Consider the following 20,058-nt stretch of genomic DNA (forward strand, 5'->3'; position numbering starts at 1 on the left):
ATGTCTGTGTTGTGTTACTACTATTCCGGGGACATTTGAACATTCCGTTTTAAGGGATCCCCCAGCCTGTGCCCCTCTCCTCTATCTCCTATTTCAATACTCATAGCAAATGCCATTTCTTCCAAGGAGAGTTTAGGGAAGCACTGACCGCCTGATCTAAAAGTGCCTCCCTCCACACTTGCACACATTGTTTTATTTTGTTCATAGCACTACCTCAAACTATCACGTTCATCTATTTTGTTTCCTTGCGATGATCTGCCTCCGCGTCTGAACCTCAGACTTCAAGGAACCATCTGTGTCTTGTTCAACACTGCGCTCCTGAGGCTCCTCCGAGTCTGCGGCGCGCGTCGGCAGGAGTCGACTCGTGGAATCCGCGCGTTTGCCGAATGCAAACAACGCCGCTGGCGGAGGGGCCCGCCCCTGTAGACTCCGCCGAGAGAGAAAGCGGCAGCCCCTCTGGATCTGGCAGCGTGACCCCGGGAGGAAGAGGCACCCTCCGGAGACGGGACTCCGAGCAGCTCGCTGAACTGCCGCCGCTGTGCCCTCCTGTGACGGGAGGGGGGAACGACCACGGCCACTCACACAGATTCTACACAGATTCAACCGCACCTCACAAGCCCGCGGGCGAGCAAGAGAGGAGGAGAGGTCGCCCAGCAGCACGGCCTGGGGACCCGGGACTGGCGGCGAGGGGACGCAGGGCTTGCGAGCGGCACGCGGGAGCGCCTGGGCAGGACGGACCCGAGGGAGGCTCGGGGGAAGGGAATGAAGGGGGCGCCGAGGAGGCCTCCGGGGCCCGCGGCGAAGACCCGCGAGCCGACGCGAAGGGGCGCCGGCCCGCGGTAGGAGGCGCAGAGAGGCGCAGGCGCGGCGGGCGCGGGCGCGGGCGCGGGCGGGGCGCGGGCAGGGGGCGCGGGAGCCGGCCGGGGACGGGCGGGGCGGCCGCGGTGGCCGTCGCCTCACTTCCGGGAGCGCCTGGGCGCCGCGCCCGCCTCCAGCGCGCTGCGCAGCCTGCCGGCCGACCCCGCACCTCGCAGCCGCACCTCGCAGCCGCACCTCGCAGCCCGGCGAGCGCGCAGCCAGGCCGGACTCCCCAGCGCGCGTGGCCCGGGCCGCTCCCTCCCGCCATGGGGGCGTCGGCGCGGCTGCTGCGCGCGGTGATCATGGGGGCGCCGGGCTCGGGCAAGGGCACCGTGTCGTCACGCATCACCAAACACTTCGCGCTGACGCACCTCTCCAGCGGGGACCTGCTCCGGGACAACATGCTCCGGGGCACAGGTGGGAGCCGGGGCCGGAGCGGTGGCGGGGCGCCGTCGCCCGGGCCGGGATTTGCGGGCGGGGATGCGGATCTGGGGAAAGTGGGGCCCCGGGATGCGGTCCCGGGATGCGGGGCCCGGGGTGCGGGTTCCGGGATGCGGGACCAGGGATGCGGAGGCGGGATCCCCCTCCCGCCGCCCAGCTGAGCAATTGCGCCCCGAAAGCTCCAGGCTCCGGGGCAGCTTTGGGCGGGTCTTTGGGGGAAAAGACTAGAGAGTTAGGACGAGTTCGAAGTTCAGAGTTTAGAGTGAACTGCTGGGCTTCGTTTGAGAGGCACGTCCCGGTCCAGTCGCTCTGCTCCCTGAGGATCTGTGGCCTGTTCTCCACCTGCCCTTTCACCTGGAGAGCTGAAGTTTGACCCGAAGGGTTTGCGCTTCCTATAGCTTTGTTTAAACGCTGGGATTTTCTGGATCCACCCATTCTGCCATAATCTGAAGGCCGGCTATTATTTGTGCTCGCTGCAATCACAAAATTGGCTTAGAACTTTGATACCCCAGAGATTTCTTAGACAGGAAAACTATTCTTGTGCATAGTTATCTGAAAGACCGTTTTGTTTCTTTTCTTTTCTTTCTTTTTTTTTAGACTTTATTTATTTATTTGAGAGAGAGCGAGCATGAGAGGGGACACGAGCAGGGATCCCGATGCGGGACTCGATCTTGAGACTCCAGGATCATGACCTGAGCTAAAGGTCACTCAACCAGCTGAGCCACCCAGGCCCCCGACTGTTTCATTTCTCATGCCAAATAAATTCTTAAAACTCAGCACCAAATCCAATCAACAAACTCTATACAATGGATGAATTTTATGTTAAGCAAATTATATGTTGAGAAAGCTGTTTTTATTTTTTAAAAAAATTTTCTAATAATGATTTTAAAAATATGTTTTTAAAGTAATTTTTACACCCAGCGTGGGGCTTGAACTCACAACAGGGAGATCTGAGATCAAGAGTCTCACACCGTCTGAGCCAACCAAGGCCCCAAAAAAGCTGTTTTTTAAGAAGTCAGCAGTAAGATGAGGCATTTTTCCTCAAAGGTATTGACCTTTATTTTCCAAAACGGAACTCATTTTGAACCTCCTTCTAAAAAATTTTTGAAGTAATGCCTGCACAAGTTGAAAAAAGGATTGGACAAAGGACAGAAGTACTTGAAATGAAAAGGAAAGCCCTCTCTCGTTCCCTGCCTCAGTCCAGTTCTTCACAGGGGAACAGGACCTTGTGTTTCCTTTTAGAAATGTATATTTGTGTACAAACACACACGTATCTCGCCCTTATTTTATCCAGTATGCAATCACGCTATGTATGTATTCTGCACCAGCGTATTTTCACTTTGTATCTAGGATATTTTTCCACATCAGAACATAAAAATCCTTTGCATCCTGTTCATGGTTGTATAGGCATCTGTTTGCTGAATCTAGATAATTTCTAGGTGGGGGGTGGGGTTTTTGTCTGTTTTAAAATACAAGTGAGAAAAAGAACAACCTCAGTGGTTTTAGTTTGTCTCTTGGAGTTCTTTCAATCCGCACGGTCCGGAGCCTAGCAAATGAGTGCTTTTATTTTTCTCTTCTAACATTGATCTTTTAAGAAACATACAGTGTATACCGTCTTCTGTGGTCAGTTAACACTTCTTCAGAAGGTTAAATTGTTTGGCCTGCTTGCTAAATGTTCTTGATGCAACATTCTTAAGTAGTTTGGTAACAGTAAACAGCCTCCAACGCGGCACCTGGTGGGGGTAAGTTTATGCAAAGTGGGAAGGCTTAAAGAATGTCTAAGAGGTTCTCTGAAAAATAATGGAGCAGTGAGGTATCACTGTGTGGTTAAAGAACACTTTTCTTTTTTTTTTTTTTTTAAGATTTTATTTATTTATTTGACAGATCACAAGTAGGCAGAGCAGCAGGCAGAGAGAGAGCACGGGAAGCAGGCTCCCTGCTGAGCAGAGAGCCCAATGTGGGGCTTGATCCCAGGACCCTGAGATCAGGACCTGCTCCGGAGCCAGAGGCTTAACCCACTGAGCCCCCCAGGTGCCCCTAAAGAACACTTTTAGCAGGAAGTTAAAGTTCCATTGATTTGTGAAAACATAAAGCATTTTTTTCTTTATTTTTTCAGTGTTCCAAGATTTATTGTTTATGCACCACACCCAGTGCTCCACGCAATACCTGCCCTCCTTAATACCCACCTCCAGGCTCACCCAAGCATTTTTAAAAAATTAAATTGAAAGCCAATGATGTGAACTTCTTTCAAAATTAAGAAACAATGCCCTGTTTATCCTTAATATCCCCAGACAGGCCCACTATTCTCTGACTCCCAAGTGGAGAAAGGGAGGCTGGAGGGACTGGAGGGGAGCATCCCTTGGTAAGAAGTCCAGCTCGCCTCAGCCTCAGGAGCCTGCTCCTTCTTTAAACGGTTTTTAAAAACAGCAGTTCTTTAACAAAGAAAACAAAGTAGAGTTTGGGGAGATATCAGAAGATTGTTATTACAGATGTTCTGTATCTCAGGACTAAGAACATATTCTCAATAAATATTTTTCTCTTCTAACATTTTTCTCTTCTTGTTTTTTGTTGTTGTTGTTGTTCTTTTGTTCTTTTGTTTTGTTTTTTAGTGGAACTGGATATTTCCCACAGGATCAGAGCTGAAAAAGCATTGTAGTCTTTTATTAAAAAATACTGTTTGATGTTTTTTGATACTAAAAGTAAAGTATATTTATTATAAAGGTAGAAAAACATGTCATGAGAATTAAAATCCTCATAATTCCACCACTGGGAGACCATAACATTTAACCCTTTAGTGCCTTAGATGCTTTTTTCTCTGTTGCATTTGTATGTATTTTCAAAATTGTTGCATTCTAAATGATTGCTCATATACCTTTTTTGTCACTTATTGTGAGCATGGCCACACGCCATGAGGCAGTCATAAAGATGACATTTAATTTTTTTATTTATATATTTTTTAAAGATTTTATTTATTTATTTGACAGAGAGAGCAAGCATTGGCACAAGCGGGGGTAAGGCACAGGCAGAGGGAGATGGAGAAGCAGATTTCCCGCCGAGCAGGGAGCCTGATGTGGGGCTCGATCCCAGAACTCCGGGATCGTGACCTGACCCGAAGGCAGAAGCTTCACTGACTGAGTCACCCAGGGGCCCCAAAAATGATACTTAATTTTAACGTTTTCCCGTCATTGGACATTTATGTTGTTAACCATTCTTTGCTATAATAAATACTGTTATGACCGTCTTTATTCATCAACACTTGGCAGCATCCCTGCTTACTTCCTTCCAATATGAAATCCTGAGCGTGGCATTTCTGTAAACGTGGTCCTGTCAAATAGGGTTGAAGAAGGAGGGCACTAGCTTACTCTCCAGCCTCTATTTCATGACGGTGCTGTGTTTTATAACCTAGAGCTGTATTTTAGAGCTAAAGTTTAAAAACCAACCCAGAGGATGTGACAAGGACACTGGACACGCGAGGCCACCTGTTGGCAGGACCAGACGTGGAGTCATGGTGACGGGCATGAACCCGGAGTCAAGAGGCTGGAGCCTGACTCTTAAGACGTTAGGCCAGCCCGCTGATTTAAAGATGAGCAACTGAGTGCAGGAGGGGTTGAAGAACTCGCTCATTTGTAAACAGCAGTTACCCGGAGATAGGGGTGAACACTCAGGTCCCCTCGAGCACCAGTTAGACACTTTGCTGATGCAATGTAGACAGTCGGGAGATCATTTTTGGTGGGGACAGTTGTTTAATCTCTTTATTTCAAAGGCTATATGAAAAGCAGTGAGCACACCAAGCCTTCATTTTATGAACATCAGAATTTGTGAATTTGAAAAGCTCGGTCACTTTTGGACTGGTGATGGTCTGGCTGTGGCAGAAATCGTGAGGTTGCTGTGGGATTGCCCAAAGTTTGAGAAACTGCCTTGTGGTTTAGCGCTTCTCAGAGATGGAACCCTGCACTAGAGAGCTGATCCTTTCAAATGTCCTCTATGCTCATCTGTACGTTGGGGAAGTTGAACTCAGTAGATGATAGTCAAAGTCTCTGTCAGCTCCCAGGATTCCCTAATAAAACTTGTGCAGCATAGGCACCCCTAATGGTTTTGACAGTAGGGCCAATTATTTTTGTAAAGGCAAAAAACCCCAAAAGCCTAATTTATAAGAGGCAGTATATTTACATGGTTTGGAATTCCAAAAAATTTAAAAGAGCATTTAGTGAAAAAAATCCTTCCAGAGCTATTTCATGTGTATACAGCCAAATGTTACCTGTTCTTTCTTGTTTTTCTCTTACATAAATGACAGCAAACTGTCATATGTATTGTTCCTTTCATAATAGTGCTTTTTGTAAGGATTGCCTCATTTTTGATAGGTTCATTGAGATCTAATTCATATACCATCTATTTTACCCATTTGAAGTTTACAATTTATTGGACTTTAATATATGCCCAGAGTTGTGGAACCATTACAACGGTCAATTTCAGAGCATTTTCATTACCCCCTAAAGAAACCTCATACCCATTAGTAGTCACTCCTGTCTCCCCTCCACTCCCCAATCTGAGCCCCTGGCAACCCCAATCTACTTTCTGCCTCTATTGATTTGCTTCTTCTGAACATTTCAGACGAATGGACTTATGCAGTATGTGGTCTTTTGTGTCTGCTTCTTTTCACTTAGCTTGACATTTTCAAGGTTCACCCATGTTGTAGTGTGTGTTGGTTCTCCATCCATTTTATTGCTGAGTAGTACTTCATCAAATAGATGTAGCAGATTTTATTTATCCATTCATGAGTTGGTGAACTTGTTTTCAAGTTCATACACTTTGTAACATATATCAGTACTTCATCTTTGTATGGCAGAGGGTATAATTTTGTCTACATGCTTCACATTTGATTTGTACATTCCTCACTTGGCGGACCTTTGAGTTTCCACTTTTTGGCTCTTGTGTACAAGTTTTTGTGTACATGTCTTTTAATTTGTCTTGGATGTGAGTGAGTGTGTGTGTGTGTGTGTGTGTACGTACACCTTGGCATAACATGCAGTTGCTAGGGAAGGTGGTAACTCTTTTTAACATTTTTGAAAACTGCCACAGTGTTTTTCCAATTTGGCTACATCATTGAAAACCCCACCAGCAATAGAGAGGAGTTTCCGTTTCTTAACATTCTTGCCTAATCTTGTTCTTATCTGTCTCTTTGATTATAGTCATCCTGGTGAGTGTGAAATGGTATCTCATTGTGGTTTCCATTTGTATTTCCTTCATGACTAGTCAGGTTGAGCATCTTTCCATGGGCTTATTGGCCTTTGGTATATCTGCTTTTTGCATTCAGATCCTTTGCCAGTTTTTAAAAATGGGATTTTATTGCGTAAGGGTTATGTCTTTTATTGTTGTAAGAATTCTTTAGATACTCTAAATACAAGTTCCTTATCAGATAAAGAATAAATAAAGTAAATTAAATAAAAGTAAATAAAGAATTTGCTTCCATTCAGTGGATTGTCTTTTCACTTTTGTGGTGTTCTTTGTGTTTTTGTTTTGTTTTGTTTTTATTAACATAAAACGTATTATTTGCCCCAGGGTTACAGGTCTGTGACTCGTCAGGCTGACACACTTCACAGCACTCACCATTTCACATGTTCTTTGTGGTTTTTAATTTTAATGAATGCAGTTCATCTATTTTTTTCTTTTGTTGATTGTGCTTTTGGCCTCATGTCTAAGAAAACATTGCCTGATGAATAGTCATGAGGATTTATGCCTGTGTTCTCTTTTAAGAGTTTTGTAGTTTTAGCTCGTACCCTAAGATCTGTGATTGATATTAATTTGTACATACAGTGTGAGGTTGAGGTCCAGCTTTATTCTCTCTTGTCTAGATATCCAGCTGTCCCAGCACTACTTGTTGAAAAGAGTATTCTTTCCCCTACTGAATTGTCTTGGTATCCTCATTGAAAACCAGTTGATGGTAAATGTAAGGGGTTGTTTCTGGAGTTTCAATTCTGTTCATTAATCTGTACATCTACTGTTCTCCCAGTACTGCACATTATTGATTGATGTTTTGAAATCCAAAGCATGTGTCCTCCAACTTTGTTCTTTTTCAAGATTGTTTCAGCTGTTCTGGGTCCCCTGCTTTTTCATATGACTTTTAGGATCAGTTTCTCAGTTTCTGCAAAGACACCAGCTGATGTCTTTAAATCTGCTTTAAATCTTGCTTTAAATCTGTTAGTAATTTTTGGAGACTATTTCCATCTTATTATTTATTTAACTATTTTATTTATTTATTTGTCTGAGAGAGGGAGGGAGAGCGCACAAGCAGGGGGAGCAGCAGGCAGAGGGAGAAGCACACTCCCCACTGAGCAAGGAGCCCAATGCAGGCACTAGATCCCAGGACCCTGGGATCAATCAGGACCTGAGCTGAACGCAGATGCTTAACTGACCGAGCCACCCAGGTGTCCCAAAACTACTTCCATTTTTTTTTTGTTAAGATTTATTTATTTGACAGAGATCACAAGTGAGCAGAGAGGGAGGCAGAGAGAGCAGGGGAAGCAGACTCCCTAATGACAGAGATTCCAGGACCCCGAGATCATGACCTGAGCTGAAGGCACAGGCTTTAACCCACTGAGCCACCCAGGCACCCTGACTACTTCCATCTTAATATTAATTTTTCTAATACATGAATATGAGAGGTTTCTCCATGTAGTTAGTTAGGTCTTTAACTTCTTTCAACAATGTTGGAGTTTTCAGATGGCCCATTTTACACTTCTTTTTAAAAATATATTGCTAAGATTTTTATTTTTATATTCTGATGTAATTGTGAATGGAATTGTTAATTTTATTTTTCAGACCGTTCAAGGCTAAATTTTTTGTATATTGATCTTGTGTCCTACAACTTTGCTGAACTCATGAGTTCTAGCAGTTCTTTTAGTGCATTAGGATTTTCTGTACAGAAGATCATCTCTTCTGCAAATAGGGATAGTTTCACTTCTTCGTTTCTGGATGTCTTTAATTTCTTTTTCTGGACTAAGGGCCCTGGCGAGAATCTCTGATACAATGTTGAGCAGAAGTGGAAAGATCAGATGATCTTTTCTTAATGCTCTTCTTATAATGATGAAATTCAGAACTTTAAAAATAAGCCCCATCCTCTCAATCCCTTTGATGTCATTAGTTGAGGGCTTACACGAGGGCTGGGCCTAAAGAGTGAGAGGTGAGCAAAGGGGCCGATCCCCATTTTAGGGACTCAGCCCCGAAGCAGTGCAAGTTTTTACATGTTTTCCCCCAAACACTGGTGATGAGGCTGACCTCTGCTTCCCCAGAGCAGTGGTCAGAGCCTGGTCAAAGCGACAGAGAGGTGCTCCCATACTAAGTGTGTGTCCCTTTACAGTGGGGTATTGTATTGAAAGGTTCCTGAGTGCTGTCCCAGGAACCAGGCCCTCTTCCTGATTCAGACTTTGACCCCTGGCCACACGCCTGTCAATTCCAGGCAGTTAATGTGCTTAGTGAAAACCCAAAGTTTCATGCATATGACAATTTAGTATCTGTTCTGAAGTCAGTGTGGCAGTTTATACCAAGAATTATGGAAACAGTCATATACTTTGACCTTTTAATCTGACTCCTAAGAAGTTATCCATCAGAAATAATTCAAAAAACATGGGGTGCCTGGGTGGCTCAGTGGGTTAAGCCTCTGCCTTCGGTTCAGGTCATGATCTCAGGGTCCTGGGATTAAGCCCTGAATGTGGCTCTCTGCTCAGCAGGGAGCCTGCTTCCTCCTCTCTCTCTCTCTCTGCCTGCCTCTCCCCCCTACTTGAAACCTCTATCAAATAAATAAAATCTTAAAAAAAAATAATTCAAAAAACAGAAAAAAGAAGAAAGGGTGTTAAGATCTTCAAAAGTAGCAGTAGTAGGGCAAAACCAAGACCAATTTAGATAATTTAAATGTCCAACAGTCCCGCTGTGATAATGTTTTATATATCAAACTTGGGTATATGTTGATGGAGTGTTATATAGTTAACCAAAAATGACTATATAAAATCACTGAAAAATATTTACAAAAAATGCTAAATGAAAAAAGGACATAAAACTATACATACACCAGGAGCTCCAGGCTGGCTCAGTTGGTAGACGTGCAACTTTTGACCTTGGGGTCGTGAGTTCAAGCCCCACATTGGGTGTGGAGCTTACTTAAAACAACAATAACAACAACAACCCTATATACACATAGATTACAATAGTATCACAATTCCTAATGAATACAGTTTAAATAGTTTGGTGAAAACTGATGAACAAATCAAAATATTGTTGGGTAAGAATGACATCAGATTGTGGGTAATACTTTTAAACTGTCCATTAAGTCTTTTCCAGGGCATTCAGTAAAACGTACTATGAACACTGTGCTAATCTGGCCAAAAACTGAATTATGTGACAGCTGCGTCTGTCTTAGAGGATTAGAAGAATCTCTACAGTAACATGATAGCCAGCACTTACACTGAGCCACTTATAAATAATGACTATTTCAGGTCCTTACTTAAAAAGAAAATAATTTCTAGTATCCTGTACATTTTTTCTGATTAGAAAATTTACCAAAATACAGAATAGTGCAGATAGATTAAAAAAATCACTTCTGTCACACAGAGATGACGGCTGTTAACCTGGTGTCAGTAGCTTTCTATTATTTTTTCTGTCTCTACATTTGCATTTACATATTTTTATAAATTGGGAATTTGAAATAGGTATAGATCGTTTCGTAACTTCTGTTTTTATCATAAAAGTTGACAATGCACGTTTTTGTATGACGGTGCCGTCCGGAGGTGCTCTCCAGGCCAGTGGTTTGCTAGGGGCCTAGAATGAGGTGAGACGCGTACGCTTGCTGATAGTGTTTCCCTCCCTCTTCTGCTCTAGAAATTGGTGTGTTAGCCAAGACGTTCATTGACCAAGGGAAGCTCATCCCAGATGATGTCATGACTCGGCTGGCCCTTCATGAGCTGAAGAGACTCACGCAGCACAGCTGGCTGTTGGATGGTAAGTGGTGTCAGAGCATTTCAGCCGGCGGGATGATGCGTGTGGGCAGAGCAAGGGCAGCTCGTGGCTACAGACACACATCTGGTGGCTGGGGGGCCTGAGTGCCACCATTCACCACCCTGAGGCCTCAGGCCAGTCGCCTTCTCTGGGCCTGCTTCTTCCTCTGAAGCAAAAGGCAGCCGTGGACCGCAGGATTCCTACACTCCCTCCAGCTGTGACTTGTTCCTTCCCCATCCTCGGAGAATATTTTATGAGGAGGGAGAAGGAAGGGTGGAAAGTAATTTGCAGTCAGCTGTAAACTTTCCGCAGCCAGATCTGTGGTGGGATCCTTTAGGAGAGGTTGATTTTTAGTTTTTGGAGAGAGAGGTATTTATTTTAAGGAATTGGCTCACAGGATGGTGGAGGCTGACAGATCCCGAGATCTTCAGGACGAGTGTGCAAGCCAGAGGCCCAGAAAACCGCTGGGTGGTCAGTCAGGCTCCAGTCTGAAGGCCAGCGGGCTTGAGACCTAGGCGGAGCTGGCTTCCGTTTGACTCTGAAGTGGGAAAAGCCTCAGACTTTTGAGTATCTCAGCTCAGGGCAGTCAGGCAGAGGAACTCCCCCTTACGGGGGGAGGGTCACCCCTTCTGGTCTGTCCAGGCGTTCCCCGGATTAGGGGAGGCCCACCCACATCGGGGAGAACAATCTGCTTCACTCAGTCTCCTGATTTAAATGTCGCTGTCACCTAAAAACAGCCTCACGGACAGACCCCAAATAATGTCTGACCAGTATCCAGGCATCCCACGGGTCCAGTCAAGTCGACGCATAAAATTAACCACCATCACAGCTGCCCTACAGCTCTGATCCGCCTGCCCCGTATTCCTGCTTTTTTTCGGTTATTCATCATTCATTAATCCTCTTCCTTCTCCCCACTCCCAACCTTCCTTTCTCCTCCTCCTCCTCCTCCTCCTCCTCCTCCTCCTCCTTCTTCTTCTTCTTCTTTTTCTTTAATTTGTAAAGGTTTTCCAAGGACACTTCCACAGGCAGAAGCCCTGGATAGAGCTTATCAGATAGACACAGTGATTAATCTGAACGTGCCCTTTGAGGTCATTAAGCAGCGTCTCACTGCGCGCTGGATTCATCCAGCCAGCGGCCGCGTCTACAACATCGAATTCAACCCTCCCAAAGCTGTGGTGAGTCACTGTGTTGGCACAGACGGCCTCCGACTCCTCTTGCCCTCGCGGACGTGTTAGGACATCTGCTCCGGGGGGAATGTTCTCAGGTCACGTGGTGCGGTGGACCAGTCTGGGGCGCGCTCGGCTTGTTGGTCCAGGAATCCGCGGGAACAATGGGGGTTTGTTACTCATTCAGAAGCATTTACGGACTTCCTACTCCATGCCGGGAAGTGTGCTAGGAGTTGGGGTGAGAAGGATTAGTGACGGCTGTGGCTCATTTAGGGGTTACAGTTGGGATTCCCAGGCTTTCGCTGAGTCATCTTGTATACATCTGAGATTACTGAGAGGCTGCTTTTAGGAAACCTTTGAACTCTGAGGACCGATACCGGCAAAGACCTAGGCTCTCAGGGCTCTGCGTCATGATGGTCTGTGTTTGGATTTGGTTCTGTTTACTTAGGAGCACACTTGTGTGCTTGGTGCCTGCAGATGGATGTCTAAAAACACGCTTCGAAGATGAGATGTTTGATCCCAGCCTCTTGTAACTCCTGTTTAGGGCATCGATGACCTGACTGGGGAGCCTCTCATTCAGCGTGACGATGACAAGCCAGAGACAGTTGTCAAGAGACTGAAGGCTTATGAAGTCCAAACTCAGCCGGTCCTGGAATATTACCAGTGAGTTTGTCGCTTTTCAGAGCTTCTCTTGCATGATGAAGCACTAAGTTAGGTTTCGATTATCCGTGCTTTGAAGCTGAAATGCGAAACACCAGAAGATCCAATTCAAATTGGTTTAAACAGTATGGGAAGAGTATTAGCTTATGTAACAGAGAATTCCAGAAGGTTATGGGGCTTCAGTCACCGCTAGGTTTGGTCAGAGTTTTGCCATGCTTTGAGCTTTGCATTGGCTGTGTCCTTAGACTCCCTGCCGGGTTGCAGTCGGCTGCCAGGAACAGGCGGGGGCTGTTTTTCATGGGGGGGATGAGGGGTCAGCATTCCGCCAAGTGAGCAAAGCCCCACACGTCACGAAGGTGGCGCCGACACAAACCAGCCCCTGTGGGCGGGGAATGCCTTGTACTGACTGTTGTAGGCCTAGGTTACTGCCCGTTCTGGAACCAGCTCCCGGTTGGGAGGGAATAGGCTGGTTGGTCACCCTCTGGAGTGGGGAGTCCCGCCAGAGCCTGCTGTTGGGTAGAGGGAGGGCTGCTGCGGACGGTGGGGAGGCAAGTCGGCTAATGCCCGCCACCCGTGCCATTGGAGGTACAGAAGCCTCAAATGGCAGCCTAGCCTCACATCCTTTATTTGGCTAATAGTCTTTAGAACTTGTATTTGAACACAATTTTGTCTGCTTGTTAGGGAATTTGTTTCCCACAACAAATAGGAAATGATGGTGAATAATTCTTTGGGTCAGTGCAGTCTGCCTGCCCAGTCTTGACCTCTGTTCATGGAGGAGAGACTGCATCCCCCTTTCCCTTCATAACATTCACTAACTGAACAGTGATTCCGTGTCAAGACAGCCCAGTGCTGTGGCTGGAGCAGGTCTTGGCTCCTGACTGCCCAAGTTCAAATCCCAGTTCATCGTTGGTTAACTCGGTCTTAACCTCTTGCTTAACTGGGGGTAAGGATAGAGGGTCGGAAGAGTGTGTTCCTAGGAGTGACTCCTAGAACTGGGTCTGATGCAGAGTAAACACTGTGTCATTGTTGGCTGCTACTGGTGGTGGTGTGATGGGTACACAGGCCGTGACCTCTGAAGCCATCGTCTCCAAACTGTTCTAGAGTAGTACTTTCTGGACAGTGAAATTACAAGGGAGTTGGCAATTCGCTTTCTCCAGTGGCTGTTACTATGCATCTGTGGTTTCTGTAACGAGCTTGGCTCTGCCGGTGACAAGCTGTGTGTGTGGCCCTGGGCTCGGTCTTCATTCAACCTTGGTGCCACAGTTTCGTCATGTGTGAAGTCCAGAGCAGTATTAAACAGTTCCTCCTGGATAGGGCTGTAAAGGGGATTGAGAGAATCCTCATAAAGGCTTACCGCAGCCCCAGTACCAATAAATCACTCGGTAGTAGTTGCTGGTCTTATTTACTCTGCGGACACGGGTCCACACGGGTCAAGGCCAGGCCCCAGGAAATTGCACCTCATGCCCCAGGGTGAGGCAGAGCGCTGGGTAAATCGTAGTTTCCATACCATGGGCTGTGAGCTTCTATCGGTCAGGAGCCTCATTCACACTAACCTCAGCAAAGGGGAATTAATTCTAACTACAAAGTCAAAAGGTAGACCCTGGGTCCAAGTGTTCAGAGGGCGTCCTCTGGCCTTGGTCATGGTCAGCTCCTTTTCCGTGTTGGCTTCAATCTCGGTTGGGCTGCCCCTGTGTGAGCCCCCTGGCATCCCAGCTTGTCTCTTACCACTTCAGCTACTGAGCAGAAAAGAGGGCCTATTTGCCAGGAAGAGTTTGGAGTTGGTACCCATTCCCTCTGATCACGTCCATCCTGGAAGCTGGGGAGTGCGGAGAGTTCCACACAAGCTCACGGATCGATTTTGGTGAAGGTGTTGTTTCTCAAACACGGTTTTGTTACCCACTCGAAAGGAATCGGAAGGGAGAGTGCGTTGTAGCTGGGCTGATCTGAACAGTGCAAGGCTATTCATAGAGGTAACCAACTCACACCAGCGGAAATGGGGGTTATTTCTCTCCAGGAGTGGGGAGGAGAGTTGGGAAGGCCGCAGAGAGGAAGCGTTATGATCCAGGTCCCTATCTTAGGAGATACCGTAGGTTTTTTGTTTGTTTTTTAAGATTTTATTTGAGAGAGAGAAAGAGCACGAGCAGGGGGAGGAAAGGGCAGAGGGAGAAGCAGACTCCCCCGTGAGCAGGGAGCCTGATGGCAGGACTCGGTCCCAGGACTCTGGGATCATGACCTGAACTGAAGGCAGACGCTTAACCGACTCAGCCACCCAGGCACCCCAGGAGAAACCCTAGTCTTTCCAGGCTTCCAGCTTTTGCTCCCTCTTGCCATGAATTGAAGTTTTCCTTCTAAACTCCGGCATGTAGAGCTAAGGCTGGGCTTACCCAAAAACTGAAAATATTTGCAACACTTTCGGTGGTAATCAGCATTGTTAGTTTAAAACATTTTAAGACATTTAGCATTTCAGCAGTGATACAGAGTGATTAGGTCTGTGCTAACAAAGAGCACGAGGTTGTTACTCTTACGGGGACCTGTAGGTGAGACTGGTTTTATTACAGAGAAATGAAAATGACAGATGTCCATCCAGGGACAGCTTTCAGATTGGATAGGTTCCTGCACTTGTGCCCTCAGTAATGTACTCACTTGTGACTTTGCACTTCTATTTTAAACACTATATTCAAAAGAAACAAAAATAGGGTTTGGGTTTTTTGGTTTTGGGGGATTTTTTGTAATTTGAGTAATACGTTAGCAAATTGTTTAGCAAAATAAATCCTCCTGATAAGGAACATATTTAGAGGGAGAGGAAAGATCCCAGGTCCACATATACAGCAGCAGCCCTATAAATACATCGCATAGTCACCCTACGATCTATTTTGTTTTCAGTGCATATCAAAGTTCTCAAAAACAACAGCTTCTTGTGATTTCATGCTCTCAACTTGCTCAAATGCTCTGTCAGTCTGGGTGAGACGCCATTTGTTTAAGATCCGCTCCTGGCTGACTGGCGCCATCCATGGGTCCATGTTAAATCAGTATCACCTGCAGACCCCTTTCCTTCAGTTGTAGTGTCATCCGATGACATGAAGTAAAGATCTCCCCCCGGCCCCCCCGTTTGGAATATAGCCTCAAATGGCCTCTTACTCAGTTTGGGTATGCCATTCCAGACATTCTCAGGGTTCACGATCTACTCCATGCCATTTGAAAGGTTCAAAACCCTTGTGCCTCCTTCAGGCATTTCCAGAGTCTCACACTTAGACCATGTGTTTCTTAGACTTGACCACACAACACATCTGGATCCAACAGTAAATCCTTTCAGGGTGTAGGTTTTCTCGGTTTGAGCTGAGACGTGATCTTGTGAAGCATTATGGTGCTTCCTTCCAGCTCGGGATTGTTCTTCAGAGAACAAAGTCAGTGATGAAATGGCATCTCTTTTTATACTCTATAAATTCTTCTTTATATAGATTCATTTCACAGGTCCTTCCCGCATAGATGCAGTGGTGACCTATGGGCAAGCTGTTCTGGCCCTTGGAACATTCCACACAATGACTTCCTCGTAGCTTGAGGATCACTGTTAAGTGACTCTTAACAGAAGATGATGATGTGAGGGGCGCCTTGCTGGCTCAGTGGGTGGAGCATACACGACTCTTGATCTCAGGGTCCTGAGTTCAAACCCCACACAGCGGGTGGGGGAGGAGAGTTTTTTTAAAAAAATGATAATATGGATTTAGGGGTCTAGTAAGCACAGTCTGTGATCAGTAGAGAAAGGCATTGGCTTGCAATGGTAAACCTAGATTTTAGTTTCACTTGTGTCCTGTGGCTTATGGAAATGGTCAGTTGCAAAATAGGACCGCTTATTGAGTGTGTGCTCAGTGTTTTAAATATAATAGCTCACGTAATCCTTTCTAAAGCTCAGATTCCTTGTTTCACTGACAACACTGTATATTTGAAAGTAAAGTAACAGCCCGGATCTCCAAACTGGTAGTAGCCTTCCAAACACGGGGCCCCAGGCTTTGTCTGCTTACGCACTTGCAAGACCACTTCCTAATACTTGATTACGCTTCCTGCTTTTTGCTTAGCTTTATTTTTTTCCTCTTTCGAATTTTGAGGGAAATGGCAATAAAAACTGTTTTTATGGTGTCTCCTATTGTGTTTCTCCATTTTTCCCCAAGGCAGACTGGTATGTGTTGCTGCAACACCAGCTGTCAATGTCTCTACCCCTGGGGGTAAGGTGGTGAGCAGAATCAGAACCCCAGGGCTGCTTTTCAGAACACACTCTCCCTCCAGAGGTTCTGGCATTCCTCCTCCTGCTTGCCGTCCTCCCCCAACTCACACACAGTGTCTTTAAGTGTGCCCAAGAGCACCGAGGAACTCTGGTTTCTTTCCACGAACAGAATCAGTCTTTGCTCTGCAAACTTTCACTTGATTTTCAGAGGCTTCCCTGAGGACAAAAGCATTCCTCTATGATACCTTATAAAATTTGGAGAGATTAAGAGATTAATTAATTAAGACTTAATTTGAAGTAACTCCCACTGTTGGGGTGTCTGGGTGACTCAGTCAGTTAAGCGTTTGACTCTCGGTTTTGGCTCAGGTCATGATCCCAGGATCCTAGGATGGAGCTCTGCATCGGGCAGAGCTTGCTTCTCCCTCTCCCTCTGCCTGAGGCTCTGCTTACTTGTGCTCTCTTTCAAATAAATAAGATCTTTAAAAAAATAAAAAAATAAAAATTAGCACTCTTTGAAAAAAATTAAAATAGAAAAGTATGGGTTTATGACAAGTATATAATACAATGCTGCTTAGGGGCCTGGCTTTGTTAGCAGTAATACCTTCAAATTTTTTGTTTCTGACATTTTTGCCTTGTCTGTCTAGTTAAACATTTGACAAATACTCTGTTTGATTTTGGAAGTATTCTAATACGACCCAAGATTTGAGTAGTTTCTCCAGGGGTGGGGGGGGAATCGCTTTGAAAGAGCTCATCAGACAAAAGTCAGACCTGTTTTTTTTGTTTGTTTGTTTTTGTGGTTTTTTGTTTTGTTTTGTTTCTTGTCATCTTTAGGAAAAAGGGAGTGTTGGAAACCTTCTCTGGAACAGAAACTGACAAGATCTGGCCCTATGTTTATGCTTTCCTACGAACAAAAGTTCCACAGATGAACCAGAAAGCATCAGTTACTCCATGAGGGAAAGTTCACATGACCAGTAAAACGAGCAGGGATTCCTCGCCTCTGCATTTAGAAGCTCCTTGTTCTGAGACTGGCATGTATGAATTCTTTGACAATTATGTTAGTTTCACTTCCACTGATTTTATTCTGGAAACTAAGGATGTGTCAAATGAGTCTGATACTAAGATTCTTCTTTTGGTCTAGTGTGTTTTACCCAGATATCTTCTATCGGCGTGCAATTAAAAAAAGCATCAGATGTCTTAACTTTGGAAAAATCTTCTAGAGGATAATTAAAAGAGCAATTGGTAGTAGTGTAACTTTTGTTCAGAAAAGTGGTTGATAAAATTTTTATTTTTCTGGAAAAGCTAAAAAAAATTTTCACGTCACTTGGTAAAGTATCTTATTAGAGAAATGTGTATAGACTGATGCCAAAAACCCAGCATTGTTAGCACTGTGGTACATGGTTTTGTGAGACACTGTGTCTCAAATTCTAGAAAACAAACAACTAGATACGCAGATTAGCTTCAGGATCCAAATTCACTGCTGCCTTTACACTAAGAAACTTGTAAGCTTAGCCATATATACTGTATTTTTTGTGTTGTTAAACCTTCAGTTTACTCAGAATTTTCAGTCTGCAATAAAATTATATCAGCATATAGGAAAATTCTCAGGTTAAGAAATATGTGCTTTAGGATCTACTTGCCCGTTTCTCTTTTTGATCACTGTGTAAGATCTCATGAGTGATGAGTAACAAAGTACAAAAAGAAAAGAAAACCCATGGTCCTAAGTAAAGTAAGCATTCTTGGTCCTCAGAAGTAGAATCAGGTACACCTGGGGAGAATTCCCTTGACACATAACAACCAATTAGTAAACAATCAGAATTAGTAAACTAATCAAATTAGTAGCAGTTAAAAGGATTTACTAATCCCCTTGCTGATCAAAGCAGTGGACATCTCCTGGTGTCCCTACCACCTCAACTTCCGGCAGGGAGAGACCTCTGCCTGTGTGGTACGTTAGGTAGCCATTTAAAAGTGAAGATCATTTGCTCTCTTAGTGGGGCAACAAGGATGCAAGCTTCTGTCCTGTGGCCCGGTAAGAAGAGTGGGGCAAGAAGTGGAGGAGAAACGCAACTACATCTTCACTGGCCTATTTCCTCTTCCTTTCCTTGGTGCTAAATCCAGCACAACAAGTCCTCGTACAAGCTGTTAATAGTGGCCTTTGAACGTCTGGCCCATGATATCCCGGGCACTTAAAATGAAATGCCGGCAAGTGGTTATGTATTTTGTGGGGAGAAAAGCTTTTCTTTTGATTTTTAAAAATTTAATGTTGATCTTTCAGAAAGGACCAAGGCTTTAAAAAAGGATTATAGGACACATTTAATTCTTTACGAAACTTTCTGTAATGCCTTACTTGAATGTTAATGTGCTTTCTAAAACTGTTGTCAACCAGTAAGCTCATGAATTATTACTGGGTTACCAGGCATACATGAACATTAATATACTACAATAAAACTACCCTTGAGAATTGTGGGTGTCACTCTGCCTCCAGTATTCCGCAGGGCCCATTCCATCCCAGCCTCTGTTCTAATGCCCTGATGTCTCCCTGACTTCTGAACTGGTGACTGCTCTCTATTAACTGTCATACAGCAGCACACAGGCTGATTTCATTCAAAGCTGTTATCTCCTGCTATAAGATTGCCGGCACACTGGCCTTAACACACACAGATCTGAAAATCAACAAGATGGGTAGAAGAACATGGCTTTGAAAATTAAAGACTTCATCCCTGTGACTGTTTCCTCCCTACCCCCAAAACACGTCACCCAAAGTTATGCACATACACTTATTACTTTGGGTAATGCCTGCACTATTTTTTCCTTTATTAAAGCAAATGGAAACTTGTTTTATGCTTGACTGAGCTGTTCTCAGACCATTCTGATGAAGGCTGTCATTGCTGGGGGTTCATCCGGCTCAACGCCATCGTGATTTAGGTGCCACTTGGAAATCTGCTAGAGCTGAATGCCGTGGCTCGGTAGAGCCACCATCCTGGAAGGCAAAGGATAGTTCCTTAACCGTTTCCTACTTTCCAGAACACCAGTTACTTTGGTGCACTTTGCATAAACAGAGGTGCTGTGGGAAATGCAAACTAGCAGAACCATCCACAAATTTTCTTAATTTCGTTTGAAATAGATAAGATGCTCAAGTTTCTGAGCCCCAGCCCACAGCTACTTCTCCCCCAGGTACTCACAATGGCACGCCCAGCAAACTATTTTGGACACTCCATAGTTTGTGACAAAACTTACCTGTTAACAACAAATCATGGTAATTATAGACCGAAGGTTAAATTGCTGTAATACCTGCAACCAACAGCAAGAATCAATTTGTATTTTAAAACATGTTTAAAACATGTTAAGTTGTAGGGCACCTGGGTGGCTCAGTGGTTGAGCGGCTGCCTTCGGCTCAGGTCATGATCCCAGGGTCCTGGGACAGAGCCCCACATCAGGCTCTCTGCTCAGCAGAAAGCCTGCTTCTCCCTCTCCTTCTGTCTGTCGCTCTATTTGTGCTGTCAAGTAAATAAATAAAATCTTTCAAAACAAAACAAAACATGTAAGTTGTGTCTTCTCATCAACCAAAGAAATAGCTTTCTTAGTTTTGTGACTCAAGATTTTGATTTTGGAAGTTATTAGTTTAAAATTTTTAATATACAGTAAAAGCCAATATGCTTTGTAGAGTGCACACCCCACTCTGTTTGGTGTTTGGTTTGGTTTGATTTTTTAACTCACTAATAATCAACA

The 20,058-nt window shown here is 44.9% G+C and overlaps 1 protein-coding gene across 1 annotated transcript; it reads left to right on the forward strand.

Annotated features, from left to right (window-relative positions):
• Positions 1–1,031: 1,031 nt before the first annotated feature.
• AK3 (adenylate kinase 3) lies at positions 1,032–18,790 on the forward strand. The gene is made up of 5 exons (XM_032866515.1): positions 1,032–1,275; positions 10,171–10,290; positions 11,290–11,462; positions 11,998–12,116; positions 17,164–18,790. Exons 1-5 carry the CDS (start codon positions 1,125–1,127, stop codon positions 17,282–17,284), a joined length of 684 nt encoding a protein of 227 aa, XP_032722406.1. The 5' UTR covers positions 1,032–1,124; the 3' UTR covers positions 17,285–18,790.
• Positions 18,791–20,058: the final 1,268 nt, after the last annotated feature.

Source organism: Lontra canadensis, unplaced genomic scaffold, assembly GCF_010015895.1.
Source record: "Lontra canadensis isolate GAN:19392208 unplaced genomic scaffold, GSC_riverotter_1.0 scaffold31, whole genome shotgun sequence".
In the NCBI taxonomy this organism is placed as follows: domain Eukaryota; kingdom Metazoa; phylum Chordata; class Mammalia; order Carnivora; family Mustelidae; genus Lontra; species Lontra canadensis.